Source organism: Halyomorpha halys, unplaced genomic scaffold (assembly GCF_000696795.3).
Source record: "Halyomorpha halys isolate HHAL.00 unplaced genomic scaffold, Hhal_1.1 Scaffold480.1, whole genome shotgun sequence".
Taxonomy (NCBI): Eukaryota; Metazoa; Arthropoda; class Insecta; order Hemiptera; family Pentatomidae; genus Halyomorpha; species Halyomorpha halys.
This window is the reverse complement of record NW_027116427.1, coordinates 210521-228553: the sequence shown is the minus strand read 5'-3', so window position 1 is coordinate 228553 and position 18033 is coordinate 210521. Positions and strand designations below refer to the sequence as shown.

The 18033-nt window shown below is 31.3% G+C and overlaps 2 protein-coding genes across 10 annotated transcripts in view; one reads left to right on the top strand and one right to left on the bottom strand.

Moving 5' to 3' along the window:
- The window catches only part of LOC106683392 (U4/U6.U5 small nuclear ribonucleoprotein 27 kDa protein), a 6111-nt gene extending 5278 nt beyond the window's left edge, over positions 1-833 (bottom strand). Inside the window, exon 1 of the mRNA XM_014424824.3 lies at positions 654-833. The gene's annotated coding sequence lies outside the window, so the exon portion shown is untranslated. The remainder of the gene's footprint in view (positions 1-653) is intronic.
- A 176-nt stretch (positions 834-1009) lies between these two features.
- Positions 1010-18033, top strand: part of LOC106683396 (hydrocephalus-inducing protein homolog) — a gene marked incomplete in the record, with an annotated part of 211677 nt that continues 194653 nt past the window's right edge. For 7 of the 9 annotated variants that reach the window (XR_010845079.1, XM_067053222.1, XM_067053221.1 and 4 more), the window contains 11 exon segments: positions 1010-1169; positions 2742-2853; positions 3748-3963; positions 4064-4253; positions 5978-6119; positions 6197-6321; positions 6642-6843; positions 9261-9390; positions 12918-13136; positions 15667-15893; positions 17375-17442. Coding sequence is in view for 8 of the 9 variants with exons in the window: in XM_067053222.1 (XP_066909323.1) it covers positions 1168-1169; positions 2742-2853; positions 3748-3963; positions 4064-4253; positions 5978-6119; positions 6197-6321; positions 6642-6843; positions 9261-9390; positions 12918-13136; positions 15667-15893; positions 17375-17442 (1633 nt within the window). 9 annotated transcript variants of the gene reach the window in all.

The window sequence follows — 18033 nt, the reverse complement described above, 5'->3', positions numbered from 1 at the left end:
TATATATATATATATCCCACCTCCACGGAAAAGAGGACCCCTTGGATGATTTCTTATCCCCTTTATGCGGGCTTTTCAATCGAAAGTCGACTGCTGTGCTCTAATTAAACAAATAAAAATAGGATCTTTGAAATTACTGTTGCTGGAGCTTGTTTTGTAGAGGTAACCTACGAGTATAATGTGTCTTTTTAATTACAAATGTATGAATTTTCAAACCAGCTATCGAAATTCATTCCAAATACTGACCTCATGGTAGGTTTACACCACCAAAAATCTGTCTAATAACATTTAAAACCAAAAACATGTAGTTAGACGGTACTATCTCATTTTATGTAGCATATATTGGATAAATACTCGTATAGGAATGATTCCGTCGTCTAATTGAAAATAGATTCTTATTTTAATTATGATACGATAACTTCCAGTTTTTTCTTCCTATGGTTTAAGTAAGATGCTTTTAAGGAGCATAATAGAAGAATAAGCTGAAAAAATGAAACTTGAGGGCAAGGTGGAAGAAGTAGGATAACAGATTATTAGATTCCTTATGTCTGTGTACAATACAATGTTTAGTTATTCTAATATTCTCACGAAGATCTTTCCTTAAATCAACTGTTTTACAGTTGATTACATAAACAGGGAAAATTTCTATTTACCTCAATGTAAACTTGGGCAAGGTCGGCAAAGCCTAATTTTGCTTGATTTTCCCTTTAAAAGAGAGTAGAGTAGCCATCCCTCTGCTAAGATGCATATCTCAAGTTGATTTTGACTTAATGCCGAAGAGTTCATTTTAGAGAAATAAAAGTGCGTAACCACCGCACAATAAACATGAAACCTTAAAACGAATGTATTAATTAAAGTTTACTAGGGTGTTTTTAGAAGAGAGTTGTGCTGATTCAAAAAGCTAGCTCGACTTTCATTCATTCGAGGATAGTAGTTTCCTGTAAAAATAATAATGAATGTAATTCTGAAACTAAGTCTTATCATATAAAATTATAAACCGTTTAAAAGGAAATAAAGGGAAAATAAAAAAAAAGGTATTTACATATAATCATATGTTTTTTTGTTATCTAACTCTGGAGTCAATCTAATCTGATATTAAAGTTTGTTTTTCTCAAAGGAATTACTTGATAAAACTTTACAAAAGCTGAATCATTGACCTTTTTTAATATGTAAGTAATAATTAGTGTTTACAACTTTTTTTCGTAAGTGGATTATTTTACGAAGGTGTCTATTGAAGAAGTCGTTTGAATGAAAATTTTAAAATTCCATATTCATTAATGAATAGTTTTCTTTGCCTGGAAGAAGGCCTGAAATTTCGACCCACACAGTATTAAAAGTAAACATTCGTAACTTGTGTTTTATTTCTTACTAGGCCCCCAACCTTATCTTCTTGACTTCACCAAAGGTCAACAATATCTTCATAATAATAAAGAAAAACTGTTGAAATAGATGCATACCAAGAATGAAAAAGCGTGAGCTCCTCTAAGACCGTATTTTCTCTTATTCGCTAGGATTTCCCTTCATTGTTGAATTGAAAATAGATGAAGGGCTTTTATTATTTCATTAATTGATAGAAGCCTCGAACGAAATCGCAAGAAAAGGAAAGGATAAACAAAAATTGAAATTACCAAAGGCACCTTTCTTGACACCAACTAAATTCACATACAATTTTTCATTCCCCACATTCAATTCGGAGGACGGATAAAGAACTTAACCGCGGAAAGAACTTTAAAAAAAAATGTTATTGGTATCAAAGTTACAAAAATGCGCTACTACTACTACCACTACTACTGCACTATTACAACGAATAATAAAATAACAATTCTAATGACTTAATGACCTCTTAGCTCTGTAACAGGGGGATACAAATACAATAATGGTGGAAGGGGATAATGCTGAGTCAGATACATAGGGTTATGCACCTTAACTGACAATAGAGGGGAGTATAAGACCTAAAAAACTACAACAAAAAAAAAAAGAGGCTGGAAGAAAACATTGAGTATCCCAATAAAGTACTCCTTTAAAAACTTAATTTATCTAAAAATTTTATAACCACTGACTCAATTTATAGGGTAGGGCTGTTCTGAAGTTCCAAAAGGTACGAAACAAAATGGGAAAAGAAAGAATAGATTTTTTTTCCCCAGAAACCAAGCTGAAATTCAGTCAGCTGAACAGACTGTGGTCATTACAACTGGACAGACTGACGGATTTAGCCTGAGAGAACTAAAAAAACACTTGTATAACACCCAATTAATCTGCTAACAATTTTTCAAACCTCTAATTCAGTTTGAAGGGGCTATGGGCTTGTGTCCCAAAAAAAAAGTTTGTACTTAACGTATATATTATACGTGTATATATATTGTATAAATGTATACTACCCTTATGGGTCGGGAGGAAAATATTCAAACCACTAAAGCAGTTCAATTTCTGTCCTAGCTCCTCTAATAGTATATAGGCCAACTATTTCTATCTACCTTTTAACTCTGGTAAAATTCTCGAATTCAATTCCTGCGTAAAAGAGCAAGTTCATTACGACGAATCTTACCGATCTTATCTTTCCAATAGTGTTTTATATTTACCTCCTAGTTACATCTACATGCATCGTTTCCGCTTGCTTAAAACAAAAGAGTTCTGTTATGAGAGAATTCCATTACAATATTTCTTGTTTGTTCGTGGTGATAAATTTTGTGAATTTATCTTGCTGATTTATTTTTTTAATGAATAATTTTCTATTTTTCAAGGTTTCCGATCTCAAACTGCAACTTAAAGGAGCAATCACAGGATCCTAACATTGATGAAAATCTTACTAATTTGTTTAAGCTATTCTCTGAAGATATAAGTGAACAAGATGAGGTATTACTCCAAGCATTATGTTAATTTAGTACGACTAGTTAGAGAATTTTTAGAATTAATTTATTTATTTTTTCCTGTTCATCAGCATAAAATACTAACATAGATTATTTTATAGCATTATAAATTTTGTTTGTATCCAAGTGCATTTTTTTATGTAATTGTAATACATTTTATTGTTTATCACTTTTTAATGAAGAACCAAAGTACAATGCTTAATAGAGAATTCATCTTGTTTTGTGAAAAAATATGTTTGTGTTTTGATTTTTAGAATGTACATTGGTAATGTGTAATTTTAATGAGAAGTACTTTATTACAGTAGTAGTTTACCATCTCACTAGGATGTTCATATTTATTTTCTAATGATTTATAATATGCAGTAAAATATGTCAAATTTTAACTAGGAACCCGACATTTATTTATCATGTTTGTATATACCATTAATGCTCATGATTTTTATATGTTTTGCACTAAAATGGATTGTTACCAGGACAAATGAAGTTTTTAACATTGTTATTTATGGAATTTGTTGAGTATTCTCTTCAATTTCCATAAAATCCATTCAATTTTTCATATCATATTACTGTTTTAAATTTAAATGATTGTTTGAATTTTTCTGTATCAATAATTATCCTATTTTCAATGGATGTCTTATAATTTTCCATGAACATGTTATTCAATCTAAAAATGGATTGCCTTTAATTCTGCAAGATTTTTTGACCTTACAAATCCTTGAACTACTTCGTTCAGCTTCAATTTCCTAATAATTAAATAAAATAAAAACTTATAGTTTCATCTAAAATAATATAATTAACACTGTCATTTTTAAGTCATTAGTGTTTGTAATGGAGATAATATGATTTTATATTTTAATATCATGGTGTTTGTTTGAAACAGATGAAACCTTCTACATACCAAAAGGAAGTTAGTCTTAGCCTTCAGGAGCGACTTAAACAATTGAAAAGTATTTCAAAGTATCATAACTATTTTAACGCATCCCATGGTGGTGATTTCTTGGACTGCTTTGATGTAGATCCATGCATTCTTGTTTTTCAAAATTGGGATGTCAATAAGCAATATGCGACTACTATCACCATCAGAAATAAGACAAAAGTAAGTTATTCTTTCAGAATCTAAGGTTCATCATATGTCATCAGTCTTAATATATTTTGGATATTCTATATTTTATTTTATGCACATTTTTTAATTACAGAAAGTTAAATTTGTATCTATATCAGTAGAAGAAACAGAAATATTTTTGATAACTCCGAAACAAGTCAGGAAAATGTCGAGCCTTAGCAGCCTCGTTTATAAAGTCAAGTTCCTTCCTGTTCACTTTACTAATTATAAAATTAAAATGACTATAAATTCAGATGACAGTTTTTATAATTTTGAAATGATAGGTAAGGATATAGATGTAATATTTTTTGATACAATATAATTAATTTATATAATAATTTTGATTATTACAATAATAATAATTATTATCTTTATTTATATACATTTATAATAGTATTATCTACGTTTATATTTAAATCTACTTTTTCTTTATATACATGTGTATGGACCTTCCTTTTTAAAGGAGTAACAGTCTTTAATGGGGATTATCCGTACTTTGGTTCTTGAGAGTTCCCTTATCTTCATCTTCCAGTATTTTCTGTCCTTGGCTTTTCATGACCACAGTGTTCCTTCTACTTTCCTTATCTTGTCTACCCATCTTCTTCTTTGTCTGCCTTCCTTTTCATAGCCGAGAGAATCCACTCTATTAATTTCTTATCCCAGTTTTTGTCGTTCTTCCTCATTAGATGTCCAGCCCACTGGTATTTCATCTTCTTGACGATCCTGATTACATCTGTGACCCCAGTATATTTTCTTATTGCTGGGCTATTGAGCTTTTGTCTTCTTATGCCCAGCATGCTCCTCTCTATTGCTCTTTGGAATGTTTGAATCTTTTTCTCATGGTGCTTGTTGAGGTACCATGTTTGGCATCCATAAAACATCACAGGCAATATACAGCTATTGAAAGCCAATGTTTTTAAAGGCTGGCTGATATTGTTGTTCTTCATTATCATTTGTAAGCTCCAATATTTCCGCCAAGTCATAGCTGTCCTTGTTTGAATCTCTGTTGATTGTCTATTTTTAAAAGAAATCCTTTGGCCTAGATATGTGATTTCATCTACTATGCTTATTTCTGGAAGGTCTGTTTTCAGTTTGGTGACATGTGAGTTAGTAATTATTTTTGTCTTGATGAGGTTCAACGATAATTCATGTTGGGCACTTATGTACATAAGCTGATTTAGCATGTTCACTATTTCATCTTCTATACTTGAGATCAATAACACATCATCTGCGTATTTAAGTGTGTTTAGTTTTACACTGTTGATATTGATTCCATATTCATCCCAGTCAATCTCCTTTAGAATAAGTTCCAATACTATACTGAAGATCCCTGGTGATAGCGATTATTACAAACAGAACTGTAATTATTAGAGAGCCTTTTCAAACACACAAATATTTTTCGCTCTAATATAAAACATAATTCGCTCCTACTCTATACTATTATACATGACTTATTTTATTTTACAAAAACTTTAATACAAGTGTACAAATAATTTATTGTACATTTTCTGGGGAAGTACTGTTTCTAGACCATGAGCATATAAGGTGATGATTTGGTCAGTATCATACTCAACCAATGGATTTCCCCTTAGGGCACCGACTTATAGAGGCTGAGTGTGTCCCAGGAAGGTCTCCTAAACCCTGATCCGTTTTATGGCTGATATAATAGAATAATTATCTGCCACAGCCCGACTCAAACCCAGGAAAATTGCCTTACTCACTGAGGTACCCAGCTCCCCAAATATAAATAAATAATAATTACAAATCAAATTTATATTCTAAAGACAAGGTTATTTCTCAAGAATTAGATTGATATAGGTAGTCATCAGTTTTATAGTTCTCAAGTTTCACACTTTTATTTATTCTTATTGACAGTCAGACAACTGAGTTAATGAGTTTTCTTATTTATTACACCTTATGTGATTAATTTTATTGTTAATTTTAGCTGTAAAACAATATCTATAGTGTACGTCCAACATTTATTTTTGTCAATGAATCAATATTTCAGCCCTGCCTCCTAGGCCAATTATTGAATTTCCAGATAGAATTGATTTTGATAAAATATTAATCAATTTTAACAGCATGAAGTGGGTTTATGTTACTAATATAGGTTGTGGAGTTGGAATGGCTAAAATATTCAGTGATTGTCCGTAAGTCGATTTCAGTTTTATAATTTATTTTAATTTTTTACTTTTAAATAAATTCCATACCTTTCTGTTTATTTCAGGGATATTCATATTGAACCTGAGTATATATGTTTGAAAGCAAATGAGGTATTAAATTTAGAAATAAAATTCCACCCCTCTGTTTTAGGCCATGTGAAAGAAAAAATTATTATTTTGTATTCAACAGGTATTAAGTTATATAATATTAGAGTGGCTTATTTCTAATTTTTTACTAATATAAACTTTAACTCAATTAGTGCATTTAGTTCATTTAAAAAAAATGTTCATATTATTTTTTTTCTGTTATTAGTTATATAACTGTAATATTTTTCGATATTCTCCTCAACAGGGATTAGAAGGCTTGGGAATAAAATAGGCAAAATATACCAGACCAAATTTAAAAAAAGTTCCAATATTAATATTAATAATAATAAATTTTATATGATGTTTTAAATATCTACTATTTTAGAAAATTCAAACAATATTCTAAATACTTACTGTTTATAGGTGAAAAACTATTTGTTGAAATTGAAGCATTCGTCTCTAATGGAAATATTTTCCTCAATGAAAAAGAACTTGTTATTAAAGATACCCTTATAACTTTCAACGAGTTTGGTACATTAGTTATCTATAACAAAAGTGATTATTCCGTTCATTTTCAGTGGCATCTCAGTACAAAGGACATGGCTTCTCCAAGTCAGAGCAGCAGGTAATCACTATTTTTTTAATTTTAATCATACTAAACTTATTTTAAACTATATTATGAGAAAGTATTAGGGTCTATTCAATAATGGTCAATGTATTCACTAATAAAAAAATCTTATATATAAAAATGAATTTTGTTTGTTGGTACCGCCCATCCGTTTAATGATGATTAGTCAGTTGTGAAACGACCCTATTGTGTACCGTTTCATCAGTGACCAGTGGTGGTAGAGCACATTCAGGACATGCTACAAAAGGATATCATACGCCCTTCGGAGAGCCCGTGGTCAGCACCTGTAGTACTGGTAAAAAAGAAAGGAGATGCTATTTCAACCTGTAAGTACAGGTTTTGTACCGACTTTCGTGGTTTAAACCAAATTACCTATCAATATTATCAGAAAATACACGGAAAAAGTTTCGAAAGGTAACCAAGGTTTATGGTATTGGGTGGACGATACATCTAATACTGATACATTGAAGATAATGGTTCCAGTTTCATTATGATCTTTTATTATTAAGGAAAATCACGATTCCTTGTGGGAATGTTAGGAAAAATTAAAAGTTAGGGAAAATGTTAGGTCACCTTATCAGTTACGAAGTAGAGCAAGGAGCCCAGTAATATAATCTGCTCCACAAAGCAATAGTATCTAAATTCCACTCTCACATATCCACAAAAGCGATATTTAATGTAATGTACTAAAGTAGTTTAAAGATAGCCAAATGTGAATATAAAGAACTGCATTTTGGTGTTTATCACGGATACATTGCAAAGAGAGAGAAAGAGAGAGGATGAAGATAATGTAGTGTCAACCTATACCAGCCAGGCAGATTGGGGAGATTGGACAAGACATACATGGAACCTCTTGTCGTCTAATTAAACAGGAGTGAGGAAGCTACGGGGCTACGGTTAGTGGAAGAATAAGGAGAATAAAGTGAAGTTTCATTTAACTCCACTTTTCAAAAAAGGGGATCATATGTAATAGATGAGACAGAAGAATTGGTGACGGCAGCGCATGCGCGAGAGGTATCAGACAGATAGGGAGAGAAAAATCATATGTTCTGTCGTCGGCTGTTTTTTTAATGAATGGACATTGATGTAAAGCTAGTGTATTTTTTGGTTTCTCTGTGAGCTGAGTTAAGTTTAAAAACTGTATATTGTGAAGTGATCTTTCTCTCTCTCTGCCACGACCAGCTGAGTGCAAGTACGTACGCGTTATTGTTAACCTCTGGACATAGATAACAATTGTTTCCTTCTGAAGTGTTCGTTGAATTGTTTGTGTTGAGATAGATTGAAATTTTTCAACTTTCGTTGTTTCTATACAATAATTATAGAAAAAGAATAATCAAAGTAGAAATAGAAGAACATAACAATTATCAATAAACTATTTATATCGTAAATCATAGCAAATAAAGGAGAGCGATTGTACTACAATCGATTATTTTTGAATTGACCAGTGAAAATTGAAGACAGAAGAGAGGAAACGGGTACTCTTGATCTTGCTGGCTTGGGGAGAAGTCGTCCGTTCAGCTAGAAGCGGGAAGGACTGGAAGCCATGGTTAGGAATTGGGATATAGCATCATCGACAAGAAGAGATTAACAATAACAATAACAAAAACCCGCCCTAAGAAAAGAGTCTATTATATTATAAGATTTAAATAAAATTCTATAATCTATTTAATATTAAAGTTTTTAATTTGAATCCAAGCTATCTTTTAGATATGAGAATTGAGTTAAAAAATATCAAATTTCAATTTATTTTATTTTAATAGTTTTTGAATATTACAATATATTGGTATTACAGTTTCAATAGTGTTCAATTAATGTATATACATCCTCAAATATAGCGACAGCGAAGCATTGCCGGGTATGGTAGTAAAGTCATAAAATTAAGTGATATAGGTTTATCAAAAACTGAAATAGGAATAAAATTATATGTATCGAGAACTACAATTCGAACAATTACTAAAGAGATAAGAAAAGAAGTATTTCTCCAACGAATTTGACGATATTTATTTAAATTTGATTAAGATTCAACTCAAGTTGAATAAAACTTAACTCACTTTCCTAGGAACAGAGCCTGTCATAAATACGGGGACTGCCTGTAGAGCTTAGATGGGCAAAAATTAGCTATAGTTAAAACTAATAGCTAAAGTTGCCATGGATACGACTCTTATTCATGAATGAACCATTGATAAATAAATATCGTATCCATGACGATTTGAGCTATTAGTTTCAACTATGCCCAACCCTGCTGCAGAGCTTCCTTTCTAATATGAAAATATTGACTGAATTTTTAACTTTTTTGAAAAATATATCTGAAATTGCTATTACTTAACCAGTTTTGATCTTTTATTTTTTTTTTTCTTTAGAAAATATTTTAAATAGTAAGAGCAACTAAAAATAGTAATCATGTTATTCTTCAGCTCAACAATCTTTGGTTCTGTTATTAAAACTGATAAATTATTAACAGTATTGGATTTTGCTTCAAATGATGCATATGACCTGGATACTAGTGAATCACTTGTACCAGAGGTGTTTACCATAATGCCTATGGTATGTTATTTGTTTATATTTTGATATTTTATTTTTAATAATATTATTTGTTTAAAGTATTGCTTTTAACATTTTTTTATCGTTTCAATTAATATTACTGTTATATAAAAGGATAGCCTGTGTTTCTTTGTATCCGCTAAATACATAAACTATTGGAAGAAGATAGTTGACTGAATGATGGTTCCAGATCAGAGAAATAAAGACGATAGCTCTGTTCTTCTGCATCAGCTCTACATCTCTACAGAACACCTGCAGCTTGGCTAGATGATGCTCGCAGTTGACCGCTCATTGAAACCCATCTGTTCTGACAGGTGATGTTCTCATTGTTGTAGTTCTTTATCAAGTGTTGGTGGGCTATCTAAATTCAAGGCCCCGATTTTTATGCAGAATTGTATTTTGTTTGCATACTTATAGTTTTATCTTGTACATTTGATTGTAAATGCATATATTTGAATATTTAGACTATTTCAGTTATCAAGAAATTGAAATAATTAATTAAAATGTAACATTGAAGATGAAATTCCAGATTAAAATCAAAAGTCCATATTCATTTAATTAGTAATACAACAATATAATAAATGTTATCTTAAACATTTCACTTCTAATAGAAGAATAAGTGGTACAGCACTTACGGACCATGAAGGGAAGTGGGTGTTAAACTCCCTTACCACTCAGATCAGAAACCTCATGAAATAATGATGGACAACATGCGGGGTCCAAAATTCTAAAAGCTGCTTAAAACAAGCACCAGAAAGAGATGCTTTATTATACTCTAGTAAGGTGACAAACTTTTGATGGCAGAAGAGCAACCCACAAAGTTTGCAGATCACCAGAGTGAAATGATCACCAATTGGGCAGGGTTTCTGAATGAAACAATTATATGTTTGTATCCCCGAAATAGCTAAAGGCTATTCTATGTTGTTTGAGTAGGGAATAAGACCACAGGCCATTACGGGATACTGCTAAAACAGCTACTGAAGAGAGGTATAGCTCATCTGACGAACTTTTACAACTCTTGCCTCAGGTTGAAGGTAAAGACTGGAACCCAACTAGGCAACTACAGACCAATCAACTTACTTCTACTCGGTCAAGGTTTTTGAATAAATTATCCTTAAATATCTCAAAACATATAGCTCAGAGATAGACCTGATACCATTAGAGCTTTTAAGCCAGCCTCTGCCTGGACCACCATATAGCGAAACTACTGGCAGAAGTAAGCCAGAAGACGAGAACAATGAAGCTACTGCGATGATCTTGATAGACTGCACAGAAGTTTTGACTCAGTGTCCTATAGTCTGCTATGTAAGAGCTGCTGTAGATGGCTATATCTTCAGCATCATATTTCATTCCAACAATTTCAACTGTTTAGATTGAGAACAGTACTGAGGATAGAACAGAACCTACGGGAACTGCACAGGCGAGTGAGATATTTCCGGATACTGCCTCCTTAATTTGTACCTTTAGAGAGCAGTGCGGCAGGAATGATCCCAATATGGTGTTGAGTTGCTCCAGGAATTTGTTGTCCTACAGTGTCTTACATAGCAGACTATAGGACACTGAGCCAAAAGTTTCTTTGTAGTCAATTAAGATCATCGCAGTAGCTTCGTTGTTCTCGTCTTCTGGCTTACTTCTGCCAGTAGTTTCGCTATATGGTGGTCCAGGCAGAGGCTGGTTTAAAAGCCAGTTTGCTCTGGTGGTATCAGGTCTATCTCTGAGCTATATGTTTTGAGATATATAAGGAAATTTTTTTCACAAACCTTGCCTGAGTAGAAGTATAGAAGTAAGTTAATTGGTCTGTAGTTGCCTGGTTGGGTTCCAGTCTTTGCCTTCAACCTGAGGCAGGAGTTGTAAAAGTTCGTCAGATGAGCTATTAGCTATTACAGCTCTCTTCGGTAGCTGTTTCAGCAGTATCCCGTTTTGGCCTGGGGTCTTATTCCTCCCTCGAACGACATAGTATATTTAGCTGTTTTGGGGATGCAAACACATAATTGTTTCCTATGTCTTCAATTGGTAGATCATTCAGAAACCCTGTCCAATTGGTGATCATTTCACTCTGGTGATCTGCAAACTTTGTGGGTTGCTCTTCTACCATAAAAAGTTTGTTGCACTCCTGGAGCATAATAAAGCATCTCTTTCTGGTGCTCGTTTTAAGTAGTTTCTAGAGTTTTCTGGAGCCCCCACGTGTTGTCCATTACTTCTCATGCCTCAGTGTAGTCCATCATTATTTTATGAGGTTTCTGATCTGAGTGGAAAGGGAGTTTACCACCTACTTCCTGGTCCGTAGCCCTATACTACTTATTCTTCTATTAGAAGTGAATGGTTGAAGGTAACATTTATTTTTCTTATTATTAGATATAAATAACTATAAAATATTCTTTTGCAGTAAAAATCGGGGCCTTGAATTTAGCTTGCCCACCAACACTTGATAAAGAATTACAGCGAGAACATCACCTGTCAGAGCAGACACGGTTTCAATGAGCGGTCATCTGCGAACCCCATCTGGCCAAGCTGCAGGTGTACTATATAGGTGTAGAGCTGATGCAGAAGAACAGAGCTATCGTCTTTATTTCTCAGGTCTTCTGCCAAGCCTTCAAGTGTGTGGAGGACTTCGCGATCTGGAAGAATAGAACTATAGTCTTCATCTGTTTGGACTGCAGCCAAACCTTCAAGTATGTATATGAATTGGGAAAGACTCCTTGACTCCAGTCTCCATCACCTGTGGAGTACCTCAGGGCTTGGTATTGGGTCTGTTCCTCATTTTCAGTGCGCCAGTTGTCTCAATGCAACATCCAGAGGCAGTGATAGCAGCCTATGCAAAAGATATTAAGATCTATTCCTTCAGTGCCAGACCACTTTGAGTCCTCACTCTAGCCCAAAAAGCAATGATCACCATCGTTGATGCACTCCAGAAGAATGGCTTAAGGGTGAATCCAGTGAAGACTGACACCTTCATCTTGTCATTTCAGAAAGGAAACAAAAATACCCTTCTGAAGACCTTTTCATTAGATGGTGAAAAAAAGAAGCTTATCAAACTGTATCCTCTACCTTGGCGATACACTGGAGAGGGATCTCAACTTCTACAGTCATGTCAGAGACTAGCTGTAGTTGTCCTGGCTGAAATTTTGTTAGCCAAATAAATGTTTGCCTTTTGCAATATCTGAATGGGAATAATTTTCATTGTATGTATAAAAATTATTCGTTTCATATTATCTATAGTTTAGTCAATTCATTTTATCTCATAGAGTGGAGTGGTTCAAATGTGGAAAATGCGTTTGCCATTTAGAAAATGGGGGCTTCTGAGTACCTTGCCTTGAAAAAGTTAATGGTGTTTTGTAAACAATGTAAAATAATCTCTCCATATATTTTTTCTTAGTTTAATATTGAATATTGTTGTCTAATTAGGAATTATTGAAGGTCAAAGCTCATTTAATGAAATTTTGGGTTGCATTTACCCAGCTGCACTCAGAAGAAATTACTATATTTCAGTTGCTTTTAATCTGAATTAATTTTATTTATGTTTTTCAAAGGAAGGTGTCTTAGCAACACATGGATCATTGACTTTCATAGTTATGTTTAATCCAATTACTGTTGGAAAAGTGGAATCTATGTTTCAACTGGAAGTAGAAGGTTTGGAAAACAGATTATCTGTCAAAATTTCCGGAAATGCTCTGGGACCCTCTATACACCTCAATATATCAACATTAGATGTCGACAATATATATGTCAATGAGAAATATAATTATCTGGTATGTTTAAATTAACATACCTAGGATATGTTATGTTAATGAGTATGCTAGCATAGAGTTAATCTATTATTAACTATCTAACTGTGTTATTATGTTAACATGAGATGTTTTTAAATTTCCTTCAGCCTTGTACTATTGAGTTTGTTTGATAGTGATGTCCTATTCTTTATTTATTTTTATGTTATTATTTTAATAGAAACAATTTCATTTGATCCTATACTACCAACATAGTTAATTTTCTCTCATCATTTACCACTTCTTTGCTTGAATAGTGGTGCAGCTAAAAAAAAGTGTACACTGGAAAAAAAAATATATATACACTGGAATTAAATTTAGACAATATATAATCATAAGTATTAATCATTTTATAAAAAATTAAAAAGTTTTGCTGTTGTTGCGAAATCTTCTTTTAATATTTCTGAATCTCAAGAGAATCGGTGTGACATATGAGCATTAAATTCAGTGAGAATTCGCCTGACGGTTAGCTCGTTTTCGCAGTAGCTAAACATTGTTGCAACTTCTTTTTTCATGAAATGACCGTGGGTAAGCTGAGTATGGAGATGGGTTAGAACCACCTCTTCTCTCTGTGACAGCTTTAAGTTCCTTGCTGGACATTTCACTGTCTGCTGCCCTATTCTTAACTCGTCTCTTGTATTGAACCATCCAATTTTTTGATACAAGAAACAATTTATTTTTTGGTTAGCCTGCCTTTATAGCTAGTCTGGCCTCCAAATCTACCTTTTCATTCCTGGTGATCCCACAATGAGAACAGATGTGCCTGTATTAAACTGTATTCAACCTTTTTTTAACACCATAAATTTAGTTGTTTTGTTATTTTCTAGAGGTTTTTTCAAATCGTTTTCTTGAATAGTGACATGCTTTGTGTCAAGCTGGAAGCATTTTTTTTTTTTTTGTAAACTGACATTTTTGGACCTTATTGAAATCAACAGACGTAACTTGTTATATATGGCCAGAAGGTGAATCAGAGCATGAAGTAAACAAGATCAGCAGCTCTGTGTTCAGATTCTTAGAAAACAAATTAAAGGCAAGAAATGATGAAATTTATTTAATTTTTTAGTGACAATTATGCTGGCCATAAAAAAAAAAAAAAAAAAAAAAATATTTATGATAAACCTGTATCATTAAGCAATATATAAATTTCACAACATTAATAGAAGGGCTTATGTTACAAATTGTAAATTTTAAGGAAACATAGTTCAATTTTTTATTCATTGGAGCTTGTTATGTTTTGAGGTGTATACAAGCCCCTTCTAAATCTAGCTATCTCAGTTAATGATTGGATTTTGAGGTTAGAGTACCTCACACTAGCTAGATAGGCACCTATCCCCTTCATTCACACTAAAGATTCAATAATGTTACATAACTCCTTCATAGTGATGTAAAAATTTATATTTAGAGGAAGAAATTTAAAAAAGTAAAGCCTAGTATTACTAAAGTTGTGCATGGTAAAACAATTATGAACCTACGATGTGCCCGCTCTAAAAATTGTCCTTTGGCTCCAAGAAAAATGTAAGATTTTGATTTAATAAATAACCATCATGACTGAAATTTTATTATTCATTCTATAAAAGCTTGTGAATTTTTTATACTTTAATTATTAAAATTTTTTTTTTACTTTTGTTATTGCACATTTTATTGTAATTTCTTTAAATTATTAATAATTTACATTGAAAATATAACTTAGTTAATCTAAAAATAATTTTCCTAAAAAACTGGCATGTCTTGAAAAATGGTTAGAGCCCTGGCACAACCTGTTTATTTAGTTCTAAGAAATAACAAATATCTAATATACAAAAAATTATAATAATTGATTCTGGATTTTCTCTTTAGGAAGTAATTCATAAAATTTTTTTGAGGTCAATAAACTTCCAATTGAATGTAATTTATATTAAATTATCATATTATAGTACAACGTTTCGGAACCATTGTCCCATATTCATGTACTTTAAACCTCATAATTTGAATTTCATATAGGAAATCAAATTATGAAAAATTATGAGTTTAAAGTACATGAATATGGGACAGTGGTCCCGAAACATTGTACTATAATATGATAATTTAATATAAATTACATTCAATTGGAAGTTTATTAACCTCAAAAAAAATTTTATGAAATAGAATAATTGAATAAAATTTTACATCAATATTTGAATAAATTTATATTTATATGTTTGTGTAAAATTAGCATTATGCAAGATTATTATTCAAGAAAAGCAACAATATTATGAAGAATTTTTATCATTATTTGATTTCAATTAAATAAGCTCTTGCCTTTGCGTATTTGATGTCATCCTCAGAATAGGGAATTGATTATACTATACCATGATACTCTTGAAAAGCAATGTAGTGTTGAACCCACTTTTTATCATCATTGTTATTCTGTTGTATAATTACTTGTTATTTGTTTTTTAGGAAAAATGTGTTTTCCCCAAAATGAGTGAAATCTGATTTAATAAGCTTTTTTCTTATTGTAATCAAATATTAACATTTTGTATTGTATTTTCTCTAGATATTCGCACAAAATACAAGTTTAATCAAAGGTACAATCAGATCACTACCGTTGAGTGTATGTTATAATAAAGTGGTAGTGACGGTTGATTTTGAGGAAGCTGTTTTGAATGCGAGTGATGTCCTCTTAATCAACATTGGTATTTTAACCGGGGTTGTTGGATCTTTTGTCGTTGAATTAAGATTTGAAATTGTTGAATCGAAGAATATTTTAAGATGTATCTTGAAGTAAGTATGAGTATATATAAATAACAACTATTATTTCTTATTGAAACTGTAATTGGTAAGAAAAATTAAAATTATATTATATAGGGTTATTTTCAACTCTCAGCTTGATGAAGGTCTGTATGAATAATCCTCATATTGAATTCTCATTCAATAATAAACACCTCATTAAAATTAATTATTACTAATTGCATTATATGGGTAATTCTCACAGAAATGGGTATTATTTAGTTAATTTTTTTAGAAATGTTAAAAGTCCAATCAAGCTGAAAAAAAATTGAAAATGCTCTCCTACTTTAATTGAAATATACTATTCATCAAAACAATAATTATTTTATTTATAAATAGTATAAGCAAAAAAAAAAAAAGTTAAAGATAAAAGCTGTTCTAAATCATAATATAACAACAATATTTTTGTTGTTTCTAAATACAACAGTTTAAGTTGTTTCTAAACATTCATGAAATATCACTAAACTATTTAAGTGATCATACTTTAGAATCGGTTGAGCCATACACGCAAAAAATCACTGAGCTAAGTGAATTAACTTTCTTGTGGTTATAATGTGATTGGATAAATACTGTATTTTTTTAAAAAAAATGGTAATAAACTTTAAAATATACCTTTGTCCATCATAGTTCTAATTTATAACACTTTAATGTACAGAAGACAAGATCAAGATGGACAGGGCCATGACAAAAATACAAGTTTTCTCTAAAATAATATGTTTTTTTCTACTATAATTAGAATAAATTATAGTATTTATTATTTATCATACTCTATGTATGATCAGGGGCTTGATGGAGTTAGTTGGTTATTCATATCTCAACTGACGTTTACACTCGCCCAATGCTCTAAATTGATTGCATTGAGAAGTTAGTAGATTTCTAGGTAGCTTAGAAGTGCGTGAAAAAAAAGTTACGAAACCAAACCTGGTAGAATATAGCTCTGCCCATAAGAAATTGATAAATAATAAAGATAGGACCATCTAATGACATCTAATTAATAAAAACAGGACCATCTAATGAACAGTGATGCTCTGGACACTTCATCATAGTATCGTAACCTATCAGTTCTAAAAATTCATACATAATTTTTTAGTATGAAGAAGTATTCTGACCTATGATATAAGAAATTGTTTTGTATTTTTTGCGCTGGTAAGACCTTCTATAAAACCTTAAAGTTGAAAAGTTCATGCCTGAACAGGACAGGTCCATGACATATTGATGGATTTAACATATTTTCTTAAGAAAAGAAATATTTCAATGCCGAATGAAAACATTTACATTAGATACTGTTTCATACTATAATTTAAATTTTGTATTTGGTATGAACATTTCTTTTGCTCCTTTCTGTCAAATTCATCCTTATTTATTTTATAATACACAGTAATATTAAATAATATATATATCAATGTTACTTATTAATTTATTACCATTTTTATTTTTCGAAACTTTAAAATAACATTATTTTACTATTATTGCAGAGGAACTGCAATTGAACCTGTTATTAAAATTAATGAGAGTTGCATTGATTTTGGAACAGTGCCAATAGGTAGGTGGAATGTTCATCATAAAAATAGTATTTTCAAATAATTTAAGATTACATATAAAGATATTTAGAGGTCATAAAGTAGGAAATTTAATAAAATCTTTATTATAGAAGATAAGATTTGATAGATACACCATATTTTATTTAAATGTATTAGAAGATAAAAACCTATAATGAAAGGTAATGAGTAATTTAAATAACCTTCCAGTCTATTGTTGGTGGTATTTCTCCTCACTTTGAGCATCAAAAATCGTTTCTTCATCACTGTGATATCGTCAATTTTATTAATATTTAGTAAAGATTTTAATATTAATTTGCAATTTTATTTTTAATCATATGTCTTATTAACAAAATTATAAACAATAAAAACTTGTCAAATGCAATTTTGTTTCCAATATTTAATTTTTATATGATTCAAATACCAGGGCATTCAAAAAGTCCTGTCGTTTTTCGTTTGTTCGTTGTTTATTTTGATTCTAGAGTGTTTGCTAATTAATTCCGTTCAATACAACTTTTATCCATGTAAACACAAATGTTTATACTTTATGAATAGGAGGCTAAGGAGGATTAATTTAATGCAGTCACCATCCAACT